The sequence below is a fragment of the Triticum aestivum genome, chromosome 2D, assembly GCF_018294505.1.
Source record: "Triticum aestivum cultivar Chinese Spring chromosome 2D, IWGSC CS RefSeq v2.1, whole genome shotgun sequence".
Taxonomy (NCBI): Eukaryota; Viridiplantae; Streptophyta; class Magnoliopsida; order Poales; family Poaceae; genus Triticum; species Triticum aestivum.
In genome coordinates, this window is record NC_057799.1 from 89423768 (window position 1) to 89439355 (window position 15588).

Consider the following 15588-nt stretch of genomic DNA (forward strand, 5'->3'; position numbering starts at 1 on the left):
TCTGGCAATAACATATCTTCCTTTTGCCTGATAATCAAAGAAGGCAGGAGCGGGGAGAGTAATACGGACAGCACGACGTCTGTCAAAGATTAAGCGATACTGGAGAGGTGATCCATTCCTCTCAACAAACTGGTGGTGAACCATAGCATTAAAGTCCAGGTAAGCAGGAGGCAATTCAATATCATCCTCGCGTATGTCCACACCAAGAAAATCAGCTAAGCGGGTTGCATAAATTCCACCAAAGAAATCTCCATTAAATCTATTATTATGCAACCTACGTGCAACAATGGCTCCCAAATTATAAGATTTGTCTCCTAACACAGCACTCCTAAGAATACTGAGGTCAGGAACACACATATTACATGCTTCATCTTTACCAGTTATGCACTATGAAGAGAGCAAAATAATGTATAGCAGGAAAATGAATGCTCCCTATGGTAGCTTTTGCTATGTCTCTAGATTCCCCCACAGTTATACTAGCAAGAAAATTTCTAAATTCAGATTTGCGGGGTTCACTAGTACTACCCCATTGTGGAAGTTTGCAAGCAGTGGTAAAATCCTTTAAGTCCATGGTATAAGATTTTTCATAAAGATCAAACAGGACAGTTGGAGAATTACGTGAAGATGAAAATTCAAACCTCCTCACAAAGGAACTAGTGAGATAGTGGTACTGGCGGCATTTTCCTGCCTCAAAGCTCACAAGATCAGCGTTACGCAAATATGCGTTAAATTCTTCTTTGATTCCCGCTCGATCCATAAAGTTTTCTGAAGGCCATTCACAGGGCCGCACTGGGGCATCCCTCGGTAGCTCATCGTCAGCATCACGCATTGCAAGCCTGGGTCCTTGCTTCCTTGAAGAACCACCTTGGAACATTTTCCTAAGCATATTTCTTCCTCAAGGAACAATCCCCCAAGCAGTTTTGTGAGAGGTGCTTTGAGCAAGGAGATCGAGAATCGCAGCAAAATGAGCTAGAACTCGTGCTTGAGCTGGATATTGGTGTTTGTGGGAGGAAGAAGGAGTGTGTGGGTGCAGGAATAAGTGAAGGGGGCCACCGTGGGCCCACGAGGCAGGGGCGCGCCCTGGGGGGTAGGGCGCGCCCTCCACCCTCGTGGCCAGGTGCTTGCCCCTCCTGCTGTGTTCTCAGTGCCGATATTCTCAAATATTCCAGAAAAAATTATATTCCATTTTCAGGGCATTTGGAGAACTTATATTTTGGGGTATTTTTATATTGCACGGATAAATCAGAAAACAGACAGAAAAATACTATTTTTACTTTATTTCAACTAAATAACAGAAAGTAGAAAGAGGGTACAGAAGGTTGTGCCTTCTAGTTTCATCCATCTCATGCTCATCAAAAGGAATCTATTAACAAGGTTGATCAGGTCTTGTTAACAAACTCATTCCGAATAACATGGAACCGGAGAAATTTTGAATAACACTATGTTACCTCAACGGGGATATGCACATCCCCAATAATAAGAATATCATATTTCTTCTTGACAGTAGGAAGAGGAAATTCAAAACCTCCAAATATAATCGATGGAATTTTTCCAATAGACTTGATACTATGAACTTGAGGTTGTTTCCTCGGAAAGTGTACCGTATGCTCATTACCATTAACATGAAAAGTGACATTGCCTTTGTTGCAATCAATAACAGCCCCTGCAGTATTCAAAAAAGGTCTTCCAAGAATAATACATACTATCGTCCTCGGGAATATCAAGAATAACAAAGTCCGTTAAAATAGTAACGTTTGCAACTACAACAGGCACATCCTCACAAATACCGACAGGTATAGCAGTTGATTTATCGGCCATTTGCAAAGATATTTCAGTAGGTGTCAACTTATTCAAATCAAGTCTACGGTATACGGGGAGAGGCATAACACTAACACCGGCTCCAAGATCACATAAAGCAGTTTTAACATAGTTTCTTTTAATGGAGCATGGTATAGTAGGTACTCCTGGATCTCCAAGTTTCTTTGGTATTCCACCCTTAAAAGTATAATTAGCAAGCATGGTGGAAATTTCAGCTTCCGGTATCTTTCTTTTATTTGTAACAATATCTTTCATATACTTAGCATAAGGATTCATTTTGAGCATATCAGTTAATCGCATACGCAAAAAGATAGGTCTAATCATTTCAGCAAAGCGCTCAAGATCCTCATCATCCTTTTTCTTGGATGGTTTGGGAGGAAAAGGCATGGGTTTCTGAACCCATGGTTCTCTTTCTTTACCATGTTTCCTAGCAACAAAGTCTCTCTTATCATAATGTTGATTCTTTGATTGTGGGTTATCAAGATCAACAGCATGTTCAATTTCTACATCATTGTCATTACTAGGTTGAGCATCATCATGAACATCATCATTAGCATTTTCATTAGGTTCACGTTCATTACCAGATTGTGTTTCAGCATCAGAAATAGAGATATCATTTGGATTCTTAGGTGGTTCAGCAATAGGTTCACTAGAAGCATGCAAAGTCCTATCATTTTTATTTTTCTTCTTTTTAGAAGGACTAGGTGCATCAATATTATTTCTTTGAGAATCTTGCTCAATTCTCTTAGGGTGGCCTTCAGGATACAAAGGTTCCTGAGTCATTCTACCAGTTCTAGTAGCCACTCTAACAGCATAATCATTATTCTTACTATTAAATTCATTGAGCAAATCATTTTGAGCCTTAAGTACTTGTTCTACTTGAGTGGTAACCATAGAAGCATGTTTAGTAATGAGTTTAAGTTCACCTCTAACATTAGCCATATAATCACCCAACTGTTCAAGCGTATAAGCATTTTGTTTTAATTGTCTACCAAAATAAGCATTGAAATCTTCTTGCTTAACCATAAAGTTATCAAACTCATCCAAGCATTGGCTAGCAATTTTAGTAGGAGAGATTTCAGCTTTATCATATCTATAGAGAGAGTTTACCTTTACTACCTGTGTCGGGTTATCAAGACCATGAGTTTCTTCAATAGGTGGAGGATTAAGATCATATGTTTCTTCAACAGGCGGTAAATTAAGACCATGTATTTCTTCAATAGGAGGTAAATTCTTAACATCTTCAGCTTTAATACCTTTCTCTTTCATAGATTTATTTGCCTCTTGCATATCTTCAGGATTGAGAAATAGAACACCTCTCTTCTTCGGAGTTGGTTTAGGAATAGGCTCAGGAATTGGCTCGGGAGCTGGCTCAGGAAGTGTCCAATTATTTTCATTTGTCAACATATTATTCGGTAGAATTTCAGCTTCATCCGGTGTTCTTTCCCTGAAAACAGAACCAGCACAACTATCCAGGTAATCTCTGGAAGCATCGGTTAGTCCATTATAAAAGATATCAAGTATTTCATTTTTCTTGAGAGGATGATCAGGCAAAGCATTAAGTAATTGGAGAGCCTCCCCCAAGCTTTTGGGAGACTCTCTTCTTCAATTTGCAAAAAATTATATATATCCCTCAAAACAGCTTGTTTCATATGAGCAGGGAAATATTTAGCAGAGAAGTAATAAATCATATCCTAGGGACTACGCGCACAACCAGGATCAAGAGAATTAAACCATATCTTAGCATCACCCTTTAATGAGAACGGAAATATTTTAAGGATATAAAAGTAGCGAGATCTCTCATCATTAGTAAATAGGGTGGCTATATCATTTAATTTAGTAAGATGTGCCACAACAGTTTTAGATTCATTGCCATGAAAAGCATCAGATTCAACCAAAGTAATTATATCAGGATCAACAGAGAATTCATAATCCTTATCAGTAACACAGATAGGTGAAGTAGCAAAAGCAGGATCATGTTTCATTCTAGCATTAAGAGATTGCTGCTTCCATTTAGCTAATAATTTCTTAACATCATGTCTATCTTTGCAAGCAAAAATTTCTTTAGTAATCGCTTCATCCATAACATAGCCCTCAGGCACAACAGGCAATTCATATTTATTAGGGGGAGAGTCTTCATCATCACTTCCATCAATATTATCAATAATTTCATTCTCTCTAACCCTAGCAAGTTGTTCATCAAGAAATTCACCAAGTGGCACAGTAGTATCAAGCATAGAAGTAGTTTCATCATAAGTATCATGCATAGCAGAAGTGGCATCATCAATAACATGCAACATATCAGAACGAATAGCAGAAGCAGGTTTAGGTGTCGCAAGCTTACTCAAAACAGAAGGTGAATCAAGTGTAGAGCTAGATGATAGTTCCTTACCTCCCCTCGTAGTTGAGGGATAAATTGTTGTCTTAGCATCTTTCAAGTTCTTCATAGTGACCAGCAGATATAAATCCCAAGTGACTCAAAGAATAGAGCTATGCTCCCCGGCAACGGCGCCAGAAAATAGTCTTGATAACCCACAAGTATAGGGGATCGCAACAGTTTTCGAGGGTAGAGTATTCAACCCAAATTTATTGATTCGACACAAGGGGAGCCAAAGAATATTCTCAAGTATTAGCAGTTGAGTTGTCAATTCAACCACACCTGGATAACTTAGTATCTGCAGCAAAGTGTTTAGTAGCAAAGTAATATGATAGTAGTGGTAACGGTAACAAAGGTAACGACAGCAAAAGTAATATTTTTGGTGTTTTATAGTGATTGTAACAGTAGCAACGGAGACAACAACATCCTCGACAACCTTCTTTTTGGCGGCTTCAGAGTTCTCACCCATGTTGTCGGAGAAGTCGAGGACGTGGTCGAAGTAGAAGATGAAGACAAACAACAGCGAGTAGTCGCGTAGGAGACACTCCCCAAAAATCTAGGACCCTGATAAGTGCCACACGTGTGGCACGGAGCAATTATTCCCTGACGTTTTTTGATGGCAATTTTAGTTACCCGAGGATGACAACTTTAGTTGTGAAGCATGACAACTTTCTGTTTGATGGCAAGTTTTAGTTTTTCTTGGGTTTTTTTCCGGATGACAATTTTAGTTGTAAAAACATCAGGGCAATGTTATTTCGTGCCACATGTGTAACATTTATCATTTTGGAAAATCTAATCACCCTTCTCCTGATGCAGGACCGCGAAGAACGGGGTTCCAGAGGCCTCCAATATATAGGCGGTCGTGGTAGGGAGACGTGGGCTATACCCATGCCCGAGTCGACAACAACTCACGATCCACGCGTCCCGGATTCGTAGCTCGTCGTTTAATGACTCGTAATTAATTTAGTTCGGCTCAATCACGAAACACGACGCGCGCGTGGGTGATGCATGCGATGGAGGAGGAGCGCGCGAGAACCACTCTTCTCATGCTCTCACAAGTGGAAGAGAACCTTTTCAATGAGGTATAAATCTTCATCCGTTTTCAAGATGGTACTAAACTTTCCATCACCTATGGCACCCACATAGACTTTTAGAGATTTTTCTAAAAATGTTTTACGGGCCTAAAACCCGTCTATATTTCAACTGTGTAGAGGCGACGTCGATCTTGATGGATGTGGATACGGATTTCCAGAGGGGGGAGGGGCACCCACTAACCTCCTCCAACTTTGTTTATGGTTTGACATACGAAGTGCGGATCAGTCCATGAAAATTTGATGCACGGTGTTGAATGACATAGAGTGCCCACATCATGTTATCAAATATTTTTTTAACATAATGTTTAGCACCCTTGTTTTTAATGTATGGCGTTGGAGATGACCTAAAATGACAATTATTGGCTGTTTCTTTTGGTAGAGTTGCTGTGAGGCCATCTGAAAGGAGAGCAAGTCAAAAAAAGACAGGAGACCGGGTAGTCCACCGCCGCCCCTGACCACACTCTCCCCGATCCGATCCGCCGGCGATGGCCGCCCCTCACCGTGCTTTCCCCGATCCGCCGCCGATGGCCGCCTTCCGCTCCGGCCGACACGCTGCCCACCTCCGCCTGGCCGTACCACCGCGGCTGGCCGCCCACCCCTCCTTCCGCTTCCCCACCACGCCGCTCCCCACCCCATCCAAGACGCGCCTCCCCGCCGCCGGCGCCGTTTCTCCCTACGCCGCCGCGCTCCTGCGCATCCTCGCGCTCCACTCCCTCTTCCTTCTCGCGCCCGCCGCCCGAGCGCTCCCCTCCCTGCCCCACCTCTTCCTGCTTCCGCCGCTCCTCGCCATCATCTCCGCCGTCGCCATCCTCCTCATCCCCTCCAAGAGCCAGCCCCACCCCTTCCCGGCGCTCCGCCACCTCTTCCGTCCCGCCCTCCTCCTAGCGGCGTCCCTTCTCCTCCGGCTCGCCTCCCTCCACCTCATCACCGACCCCGGTCTCATCGTCCTCGCAGATTCCGCCGGTGCACTGCTCGCCCGCGCCCTCAACCGTCCCTCCCGCCGCCGCGTGATCTCCGTCGCTGCCGCCTCCGTTTCGCTCGCGGCCGCATCGCCTTCCCACTCCGTGCTTCTTCTCGCGCTCCCCTTTGCTTCCGGCCTCCTCTCCTCGGTCGAGCACTCTGTATCTGCGCGACATGTCACCCGCAGCCGCCACGCCCGTGCGGCCGTTTTTGCCCTCGCCGCCACCTTCCTCTCGGCGCCGGCACTTGCGGGCCTCTTCTTTCTTGGTGGCACTGACACCAGCGATGGTGTCCCGATTGGCCAGCTCTGGTGGCTGCTCCTTAATGCCGCTGTCTTTGGCATGGCCTTGGGGCGACGGCAAGCCTACGACAGCAGTAGCAGTAGCAGCAGACCAAGCATGAATTTTGCGATGACCTTTGTGTGCACTATTGTTCTGGAGCTGGTGTACTACCCAAAGCTGTCGTTGCCGGGCTTCTTAGTTTGTGGGTTCATCTTGTGGATCGCCAGCAGGGAGCTGACTCCTTCAGGATATGTTGAGCTTGGGAGCACTGACGAGTCGGTGTATGAGGCTGTCATGGGGCCAGTCCGGCATATCCTTAGTGAACGCAAGTCCAGGAAGATTGCTGCTTTTCTGTTGATCAACACAGCTTACATGTTTGTTGAGTTTGCCAGCGGTTTCATGAGTGATAGCCTTGGGCTGCTCTCTGACGCTTGCCATATGTTGTTTGATTGTGCTGCTCTGGCAATTGGACTATATGCGTCGTACATTGCGAGGCTGCCTGCAAATGGATTGTATAACTATGGAAGGGGCAGGTTCGAGGTGCTATCTGGGTATGTTAATGCAGTGTTCTTGGTGCTTGTTGGCGCCCTGATTGTGTTGGAGTCGTTTGAGAGGATACTCGAGCCTCGGGAGATATCAACAAGTAGCCTTTTGGCAGTTTCTGTTGGTGGACTTTTCGTAAATATCATTGGATTGGTTTTCTTTCATGAGGAGCACCATCATGCGCATGGCGGTAGCTGCTCTCACTCCCATTCACATTCTCATTCCCGTTCACATGATCATGGTCATGAAGATCACCATCATGACCATGTTCATCAGAGTGCTGATCACGAGAAGACATGTTCTGGTCATCATGGAGACACAAATAAGAGCCATCATCATAATCACCGACATGATAGTAACAATGCAGAGAATCATCATCAACATAACCATAGCTGTAGCCACAAGCATGGTCACAATGGCCATATGGAACATCACCGGCAGGGTGTAGATCAGGCTCATCAAGATTGTAGCAGCATCAACGGTGAGCAAGGACTTCTAGAGATTCCACTGATAAATGTGCACTCTCATGGTGCAGAATCTCAGTCTTGTAATGGAGAACTGGAATTGCGAGAAACCGGAAACCATGCCAAGCCGGCAAGCCGGCGTCACATTGACCATAACATGGAAGGTATCTTCTTACATGTCCTAGCTGACACAATGGGAAGCGCCGGTGTTGTGATCTCAACCCTACTAATCAAGTACAAGGGATGGCTAATAGCAGATCCCATTTGCTCTGTATTCATTTCAATAATGATTGTGGCTTCTGTCCTTCCATTGTTGAGAAATTCTGCTGAAATTTTGTTGCAAAGAGTTCCAAGGAGCCATGAGAAGGACTTCGAAGCAGCACTGGATGATGTTAAGAAGATTAATGGTGTGATTGGAGTCCATAATGTTCATTTATGGAACTTGACAAACACTGATATTGTAGGCACTTTTCATCTTCATATATCAGCTGAAGCTGACAAGTCTGTTATAAGAGAAAGTGCTTCACGGATATTTCAAGAAGCTGGGGTTCAAGATCTGACTATCCAGATCGAATGTGTCGAAAGATAGCAGTTGTTGGTATAGCAACACTTGTCGGTAGTGTGATAGGATTTTGGCACAGAGCAAATATATCTGTAGTGCTTAATTCAGGAGCCATCCTTTATGTATCGCTGAAAGGAAATTGCATTATTAAAATACAGGTTTGCAGCTTAATCATTTTGGTCTGAGCAACTTAATATTTAGATTTTGTATATTGTCCATGTCGCATATAGACTTCACAAAAGCTTTCCTCCGGCCCTAGGCTCCAATCACATGATGATAAGCAGTTCAAGCTTAAACAAGCAGATTAATGAAGAAAACAAAGAGCACAATGCCAGCAGAAAAGAAAGGAAACCAGAGAATAACACAAGTTCATTACATGACCATATATAACCAGTTCAAACTTGAGCAAGCAAATGAATGGAGAAAGCAAATTAAGTAGCAATACAACGAGAAGTGAAGCCTCTAAATTAAAGAGGTACACTGAATAGTGCAAGCGCGGCGTTGTTGGAGCAGGGCAACAGGAACCTTAGTTCAGCTCAGATATAATCCGTGTGTATCTTCGACATCAGTCAAGGAATTGTGTCCATTTCATGCGTCCTCTCTTATTCATCACCTGGTGCGTGCCTACATAATACGGGTATGTCTTTCTCCATCATCCCCACTGGCCACCACCGCCGTCGATTTTAGCTTGTGGGAGCAATGAAGAAATATATGGGATCTAAAATGAAGCATGTCAAGAATTAATGAAAGAAAGCATCAGATGGATGTGTATATGTGCTCCAGATCAATCCTTTTTTGTTTAGCTATCATCATAAACATCATAATAGTCATCATGATCCTCATCATTGGTGTCTTAATTGGTAGATTCAGATGCCAAAAAAAGCAACAAGAGTATAATTAATGTCAATATATAATTAGGAGGCTTGTATGTATGTAGGACAGCTGCGGGATTGTAGAAGGATGGAATAGAAGAAAAAAAAGCACTTAATTCATTCGTTGATGAGTATCATGTGTTATTAGATGTTCATATTTAGTTGTGTAATCCTCTGTTTTGCTGCTTACTGGGAGAGCCTATATGCACTTCCTATTCTTGCTATGGAATCTATAAGTTCGGTCCCAACGCTTCTTCTTGCCGCAGGACCTTGTTGCTTGCATCGTGTCTTTTGGCAAGGAGTAAATTATCCTTTTGGAGGGAAAAAGACTGATGAAAGCATACAGGATAGTATGCAAAAGGCATTCCCTTCAGTTCTTGAATCAGAGTACGGCAGTGAAGAACAAGATGCTTTTTTGGTTGATGAATTGGTCTATCGAGAGGAGAGGATATCTGGTGATACGGCCCAGGATATGCTCCCATGCTCCAGGTTAGTTTGGGGCGTTGGATCTGGACTGTAGGAACAAGATTAAGCAGGCTCATGTCCTTCTAGCAAATATACAAAGACACCCTTGGTAATTTAGTATTTCAGGGAGAAGTGCGTACCTGTCCCTTCCTTGGTTCTGTCTGTTTCTCCATCTCACTGTTTACCAGGGCATGCGTGGAATCACATCCGGCAGCTGAGCTCGATCTGTCGGTAAGAACATGTTTGTCTGTGCCGGTCGCAGCGGTCAGAGCTCGATCCTCGCCCTCCAAGTACAATGTTGCTGCCATTGGTAGTTCTCGACCAGCCCAGAGTTTTACTCCATGCTTGCCCACGCTCCGTTCATCGGAAATGCAGCACAAATGGTAGGTGTCGAGCTCTATTTTGTTAGTTCATCATAGTGTTCGCCCCAAACAACTAGTTTGTAGAGTGTAAGATTTTTGTGTAAATTTTGCTCCATAGTGTAGCCCTTGCTGATTGCAAGCATGCCATGAATGTCTCTGCAAAAGTCTAGATGCGCTAATGATTTTGCACTGGGAAATATATCCTGAAATCTGCACTTTTGTTGGGAAAAATTGCAAGTGAAAAACAGTCTCTGTCTAAAAAATAGTACGGACCATATGATTCCGATTATTTTAGAGAGTTGCCCAAAGAAGCCTAGCTACTATTTTCATCTAATAAATATTTACTGTAGTACAACAACTCGTCAAATACTTGGTAGTATGAAACAACATCAACAACCCCAATCGCCAAAGCCCAGGCCACTCTGTCGAAAAAATAGTGTTATATAATGATGCATCAATGGTCATCTTCTGTGCACCATCTCCTGAGCATATAATCCTGATTATTTTGATTACTGTTTTGAACCTCTCACCTCTATCACTTGGTTCCAGCCAAGAACTGTGGTTTTGAGATATTGATGAGCATAGGATCAGCCAAGAATTCTACGCCTGGACAGTACTCTCAACGCGTCGTCAATTTGACAGTGATGGCCGAACATCGATTAATAGTTTACCTTTGTTTCGCTAAACATTTCATACAATAGTGTACTCTAGAATGGCCACTCAGTTCCAAAGAAGTGCTAAGTGGTCTGCTCTTCTTTGAAATTTCACTTCTGGAGCACGAGGAGACGATGTTGTTTGTTCAAGTGTTCTAGAACTTCAGAGAAATTAAACAGTGCTTGTTGGTTGTCTCGAAAGTGCCTGTATTTGTTTGTTTTAGTCAAGCACCTGGTGGTGAAAGGGGATTTTGCAAAACCCATCCACGCACATGTTGTCTCCAGTGAGTTTGTATTTTGTTGCTTACCTTTCCGGAGTCACGAAAGCTACTTTGATTGGCTGTGAAATACTCTCATACTCTTTTGATTGAGAATTGGCTGTGAAATACTCTCACGCTTTTTGAATTTTGATTGAGAATTATGTTTCTATGAGGCCGGTGATTCATACATTATATTTCTGGCCTGAATGTATCTGTATGCTTGCTAATCCATTTGATGTGGGGAGTAAGTTACAAAGACGTGATGTTTCCAGGGGCAGGATGAAAATGTACCAAGGGGGCGTATTGAAATTGATTGGTCAACTGATCCTGCCCCTTCATGCATATCTGACGCACCTAAAGGCCCCGTAGCAGCGTATCACCTGAAAGGCTGGAGCACCCGATATTTTCTCCTATCGAGAGGCCGCGACCATCAGGTTCCCTCTCTTTTGGTCTTGTAAGGAATGCTCTATTGGGGTGTTCCCATAGTGATCGATGTGATTGAATCTTTCAAGTCCTTTTGATCTGCAAAATACTGTGAATATTGTGGATTGAATATTTTATATGTTAAAGCTATTTGTTAATACAGTAGTTTTTTCTGAATGCGCTCCAGGTTGGTTAATCTTGACTATTTCCGTGCCTATAGCTTCAGAGTTTTTTCTTTTCCCTTTTGCCTTGCACAATTTGTATAACGTTGTGAAGTGCCATGATCTGAAACTTGCCATACGATGTGCCATGCAGTTTTTCTAAGGACATGAAGTTTGACGCTGTTAACGCGATGCAGATGTGTGCAGACATGCTGAGATGGAGAATGAGTTCAGTGTGAACATGATCCTTGAGGCGATCACGCTGACCTATAGGCTATAACAATGCTGCAGTTGTTGCAATCTTTATTATTATTTTTGAACCTGAGTTGTTGCAATCTTTGCTTAACGTCTAACATTCAACGAGTTCACTTGGACAGGGTTTTGAGTTTGACCGCCCCCTGGCGACACGAGCCTGCCCTCCTCTGCGCCGCCCCTGGTGGCGAGCCCCGCCTCTGCTGCTGAGGCTGCCGCTGCATCACTCCCTCTCCCTGCTCATCTTTGTGCCTGCCAGTTGGTCGAGGAGGCAGCGGTATGAGATGTTATCGCTGGTCTGTTGCCAATTTACCATGAACCATCCTACTAGCGTAACGTATTTATGCATTTATCCAAGGAATACTGTACCTTCCAGATTTTCTCATATATTTGTACCATACGTACTTATTTTATTGCTGTGTTGTCAAAATAGATGATCATGTCAACGCATGAATTCAGTAACTGATATAACAGCTGCGGCCTCATAAGCACAAGTACTGGTGCTCTGTTTTCTAGTCTTTGGTTCTTTTTGTGTTTAAATTCCACATGGCTCAGTTTTGTTTCTAACCTTCATGCTTTTTGCAGTCATATATTTACAGAAATTTTGCACTGATTTGTTATTGCTGATCTGTTGCCAGTTTACCATGTGCCATTATGATCTAGTGTACCTATATGGCTATATAAGCTTACTTCTGCTAATCAAACTACAAGTGCGATCCTTAGTGGCCTAAGACTTCAGGAGGTTTCTGCTTAGACCAGGTTAGATGATATAGATGATAAGCATAGCAGTGTAAATTCCCTCTTGCAGTGGACATGCTACCAGTTGATTGCATTCTCTTTTCGATGAATATACCACTGTACTGTTACTAATTTCTCGGATTCCTTTTTTTTTACAGTGCCACTCAATGGTCATTGTTTTACTCGACAACTTTTGTTGTGTTTCAGTACATGCTTTTTTTATCTTTGTTTCACATACTGTGAGCAACAGGCATTCACTCACTGGGTCTATTGGTAGGATATCCAGATATATGTTACTTGGGAGAACATGAGCTCTCTCAGCCGTTCGGGTTTCTGGCCGTTGGATCTGGTGGCTTGATCGGATCTGGGCCGTCGGATCGAGTCCTTGGAAGACCTCGGCCGTCGGATCGAATAGGTGTCACTGTTGCAATGAATAGTTACCATCCCGTGGTAAAGATCTCGTGCCACCGCACGTAATTCTCGTGCCCCGCCGAGGGCATTTTCGTAATTTCACTATGTTGTATAAAAGTGCAACACCCATAGGGTTTCTCCCCGATCGGCTTCGTCCCCTCTTCCTGTTCACTCGAGGGAGAGCCGCCGCCGCCCCCTCCCATTCCAAACTCCTCTCTTCCCCGCCTCCCCTCGCCCTGCTGGCCATCCTCCCCGTCCGCCGCCGCCACTGACCAGCCGCAGCCGCGATACCATCCCCTCCCTGTTCCTCTCCCGTGGCAAGTCCTCCGAGAAGCAGCCCAAGGGCAGCCGCCTCCCGCTTGGTGGCCGGACGCCGGGAAGCGCCGCTGCTTTGGCTCCGCCGTCTCCTTCGCCCTGCCTGCCGGATCCACGTCGTCGTCCTCGCGTGCACACGGCAGGTGCTCTGCCTCTTCCTCTCGTCCGGCCAAATCCACGGCGCACGGCCTCTCGCGCTCGCTCGCGGCCCTGAGCCGTGGCAAGGGTTTCAGGCTGGGCATCGGCTTCCTCGCCGGCGCGGCTCCGGTGGATTCCGGCGGCTCCTCTCCGTCTCCTCTCTCGCCTCCACGCGCGGCTCCGCTTCCCGCTGGCCATGGGGTGCAGCCTTGCATCGTCCTCTTCTCCTTTTCCTTCTCAGGCAAATTTTGTGTTGGTTCACTGCTCAATTTCTTTGGTTAATCTTCGTGCACTGACCACTTGGTGTTGTTGATGGCGCAGATTGTGGCGAGGTTGAGCGTATGGAGCAGAGGGACCAGGGCAGGGGGGCGGCCGTCCCGGGCACCCGATGGCTTGTTTCCTCTATACGTACTTGATGGTTAGCCCATGTAGCAGATCGACTGATTCTGAAAAAGGAAAGAAATGGTAACAGATCGACTAATTCTTGGCTTGCTGCATGCGCGTTATCTTCTTTGGTTTCTCTTCCCCAATTGGCAACGAACCAGCCATGCCAAGGTCAACGGCGCCTTGTCCACGCCGTCTAATTGCGATTTTCGGCTGCTGGGTGTGATTAGTGCAGGAAGGTAATGGGATTTTCTCGATTCCATGAACCTCCTCGTGAACTCAAATCCCATCTGTTTGTAGTCTTGTTAGATGTTTCGCTTCGGAAGTTAATCCTCATTACGTATCTCTTTCTTGAACTTCAGTTTCTTCTATTGATTGGGATTAGGAAAGGGAAACTAAATTTTCTGCTCATGACTTGTAAGCTGCAGCAAAAGCTTGCAATTTCTAATTTCCTAGCCAACCAGGTGCATTTGTTTCATGCCTTTCCTAAACTTTTTTATTTAACTAGCTGAGTTCTTAATTTTTATCATCTTGTATCATATATTTGTGTTCTAATTATCAAGATTGCTATTAATTTGGCAAGATTGTATTTGGGAAGTATTCATCTGACTATGAGAAGAAAAAAACATGCATATGAGTTGATTGAGCCTGAGAGAGGAGTTGTTGACTGTTAGAGTTATAATATAGGTCATGTACCCCTTTATATTTATCCCGTTGTATAAGGGGTTTCCTGCATATGTTCCACATCTGTACATGTATATATATCGGCCTATGGCCTCATGGGAATACAAGTTGCTTATTCCTAACATGGTATTAGAGCTCTAGGGTTTCTTTTTCGCACGCCGCAACTCGTGCTCGATCCCGTCGTGACGGCTGCCCTGCTCCGATCCGGCCGAAGCATCCTCGCCCGCAGGCCTCCTCGTCACGCGCCGTGTGCAGCTTCCTCTGGACTCCCGCCAGTCCAGCCGCCGGCCTCGGTCTCCTGCCTCGATCCCGCTCGTCTCGGCGACCCGCTCCCGCCGCCGCCAGGTGCCAGGACTCGCGGTTGCTTCCGCCGCGCCGCTCCCGCTCTCAGGCGCCGCTCCCGCCCGCCAGCTCCTGCCGTCCGCCAGACTCCGCGGTCGCTCCCGCCGCTCCAGCTCTCAGGCGCCGCTTCCGCCCGCCAGCTCCCGCCAGGACTCGCGGTCATCCGCCCCTCCCGCCAGGACTCTGCTCCCGTGGTCTCCCGTGGTCTTCCGCCTGCTGTCGGGTCTCTTCAAAAAAAAATGTCTGCTGCATCGGGCTATGTTGTTGTCCCTCGCTGTCCGGTGATCTTCGATGGTACTAACTACACCGAGTTCGCTGGCTTCATGCGCATTCACATGCGTGGCATCCGTCTCTGGGGCGTTCTTTCTGGCGAGGTCTGCTGTCCGCCACGTCCGGTTCCTCCGGTGGCCCCTACTCCGCCGACTCCCCTGGTTCTTCCTACGGATGCTAATCAGGCCGCCAAGGATGCGGCTAAGATTGCTGATGAGGCTGCTGATCGTGCCTATGATGAGAGGGCTTTGGCTTATGAGGAGGCTCTTCAGACGTATCATGGTGCTTTGTCTGTTTACACCCAGTGGCTTGATGATGATGCTCGTGCTGCAGCTGTTCTCACTGCTAGTGTTCTGCCTCAGTTTGCTTCTGAGTTTCTGGGTCTTCCTATTGTCTTCCAGATGTGGACCTGTCTTCGTCAGCGCTATGAGCCCTCTGGTGATGCCTTATACCTTTCTGTGGTTCGTCAGGAGCATGCTCTTCAGCAGGGTGACTCTACTGTTGATGACTTTTATGCACAGAGTTCTGCCATCTGGCGCCAGCTTGATTCTCTCCGTAGTGCTGGTTGTCGTACTTGCCCCTGCTGCCAGGCTGTCCAGGCCGATTTGGAGTTTCATCCTGTCTACGAGTTCCTGTCTCGGCTCCGTAAGGAGTTTGAGCCCCGGCGTGCTCAGTTGCTTGCTCGTGGCCGTATTTCTCTCATGGAGGCGCTTTCAGAGATTCGTGCTGAGGAGACTCGCCTACGTGGTGCTGGTTTGC

The 15588-nt window shown here is 45.6% G+C and overlaps 1 protein-coding gene across 2 annotated transcripts; it reads left to right on the forward strand.

Moving 5' to 3' along the window:
• Positions 1-5671: 5671 nt before the first annotated feature.
• LOC123051850 (uncharacterized) lies at positions 5672-12062 on the forward strand. Of its 2 annotated transcripts, XM_044474835.1 has the most exons (4): positions 5672-8257; positions 8359-8736; positions 9238-9819; positions 10984-12062. In XM_044474835.1, the coding sequence occupies exon 1, from the start codon at positions 5775-5777 to the stop codon at positions 8124-8126; it is 2352 nt and encodes a 783-aa protein (XP_044330770.1). In that variant the 5' UTR covers positions 5672-5774; the 3' UTR covers positions 8127-8257; positions 8359-8736; positions 9238-9819; positions 10984-12062. The 2 variants fall into 2 exon arrangements, with proteins under 2 accessions (XP_044330770.1, XP_044330771.1); XM_044474836.1 differs by lacking the exon at positions 8359-8736.
• Positions 12063-15588: the final 3526 nt, after the last annotated feature.

Coding starts and splice junctions, on each gene's coding strand:
- LOC123051850 (XM_044474835.1), top strand. CDS start 5,775: ATGGCCGCCCCTCACCGTGCTTTCCCCGATCCGCCGCCGATGGCCGCC.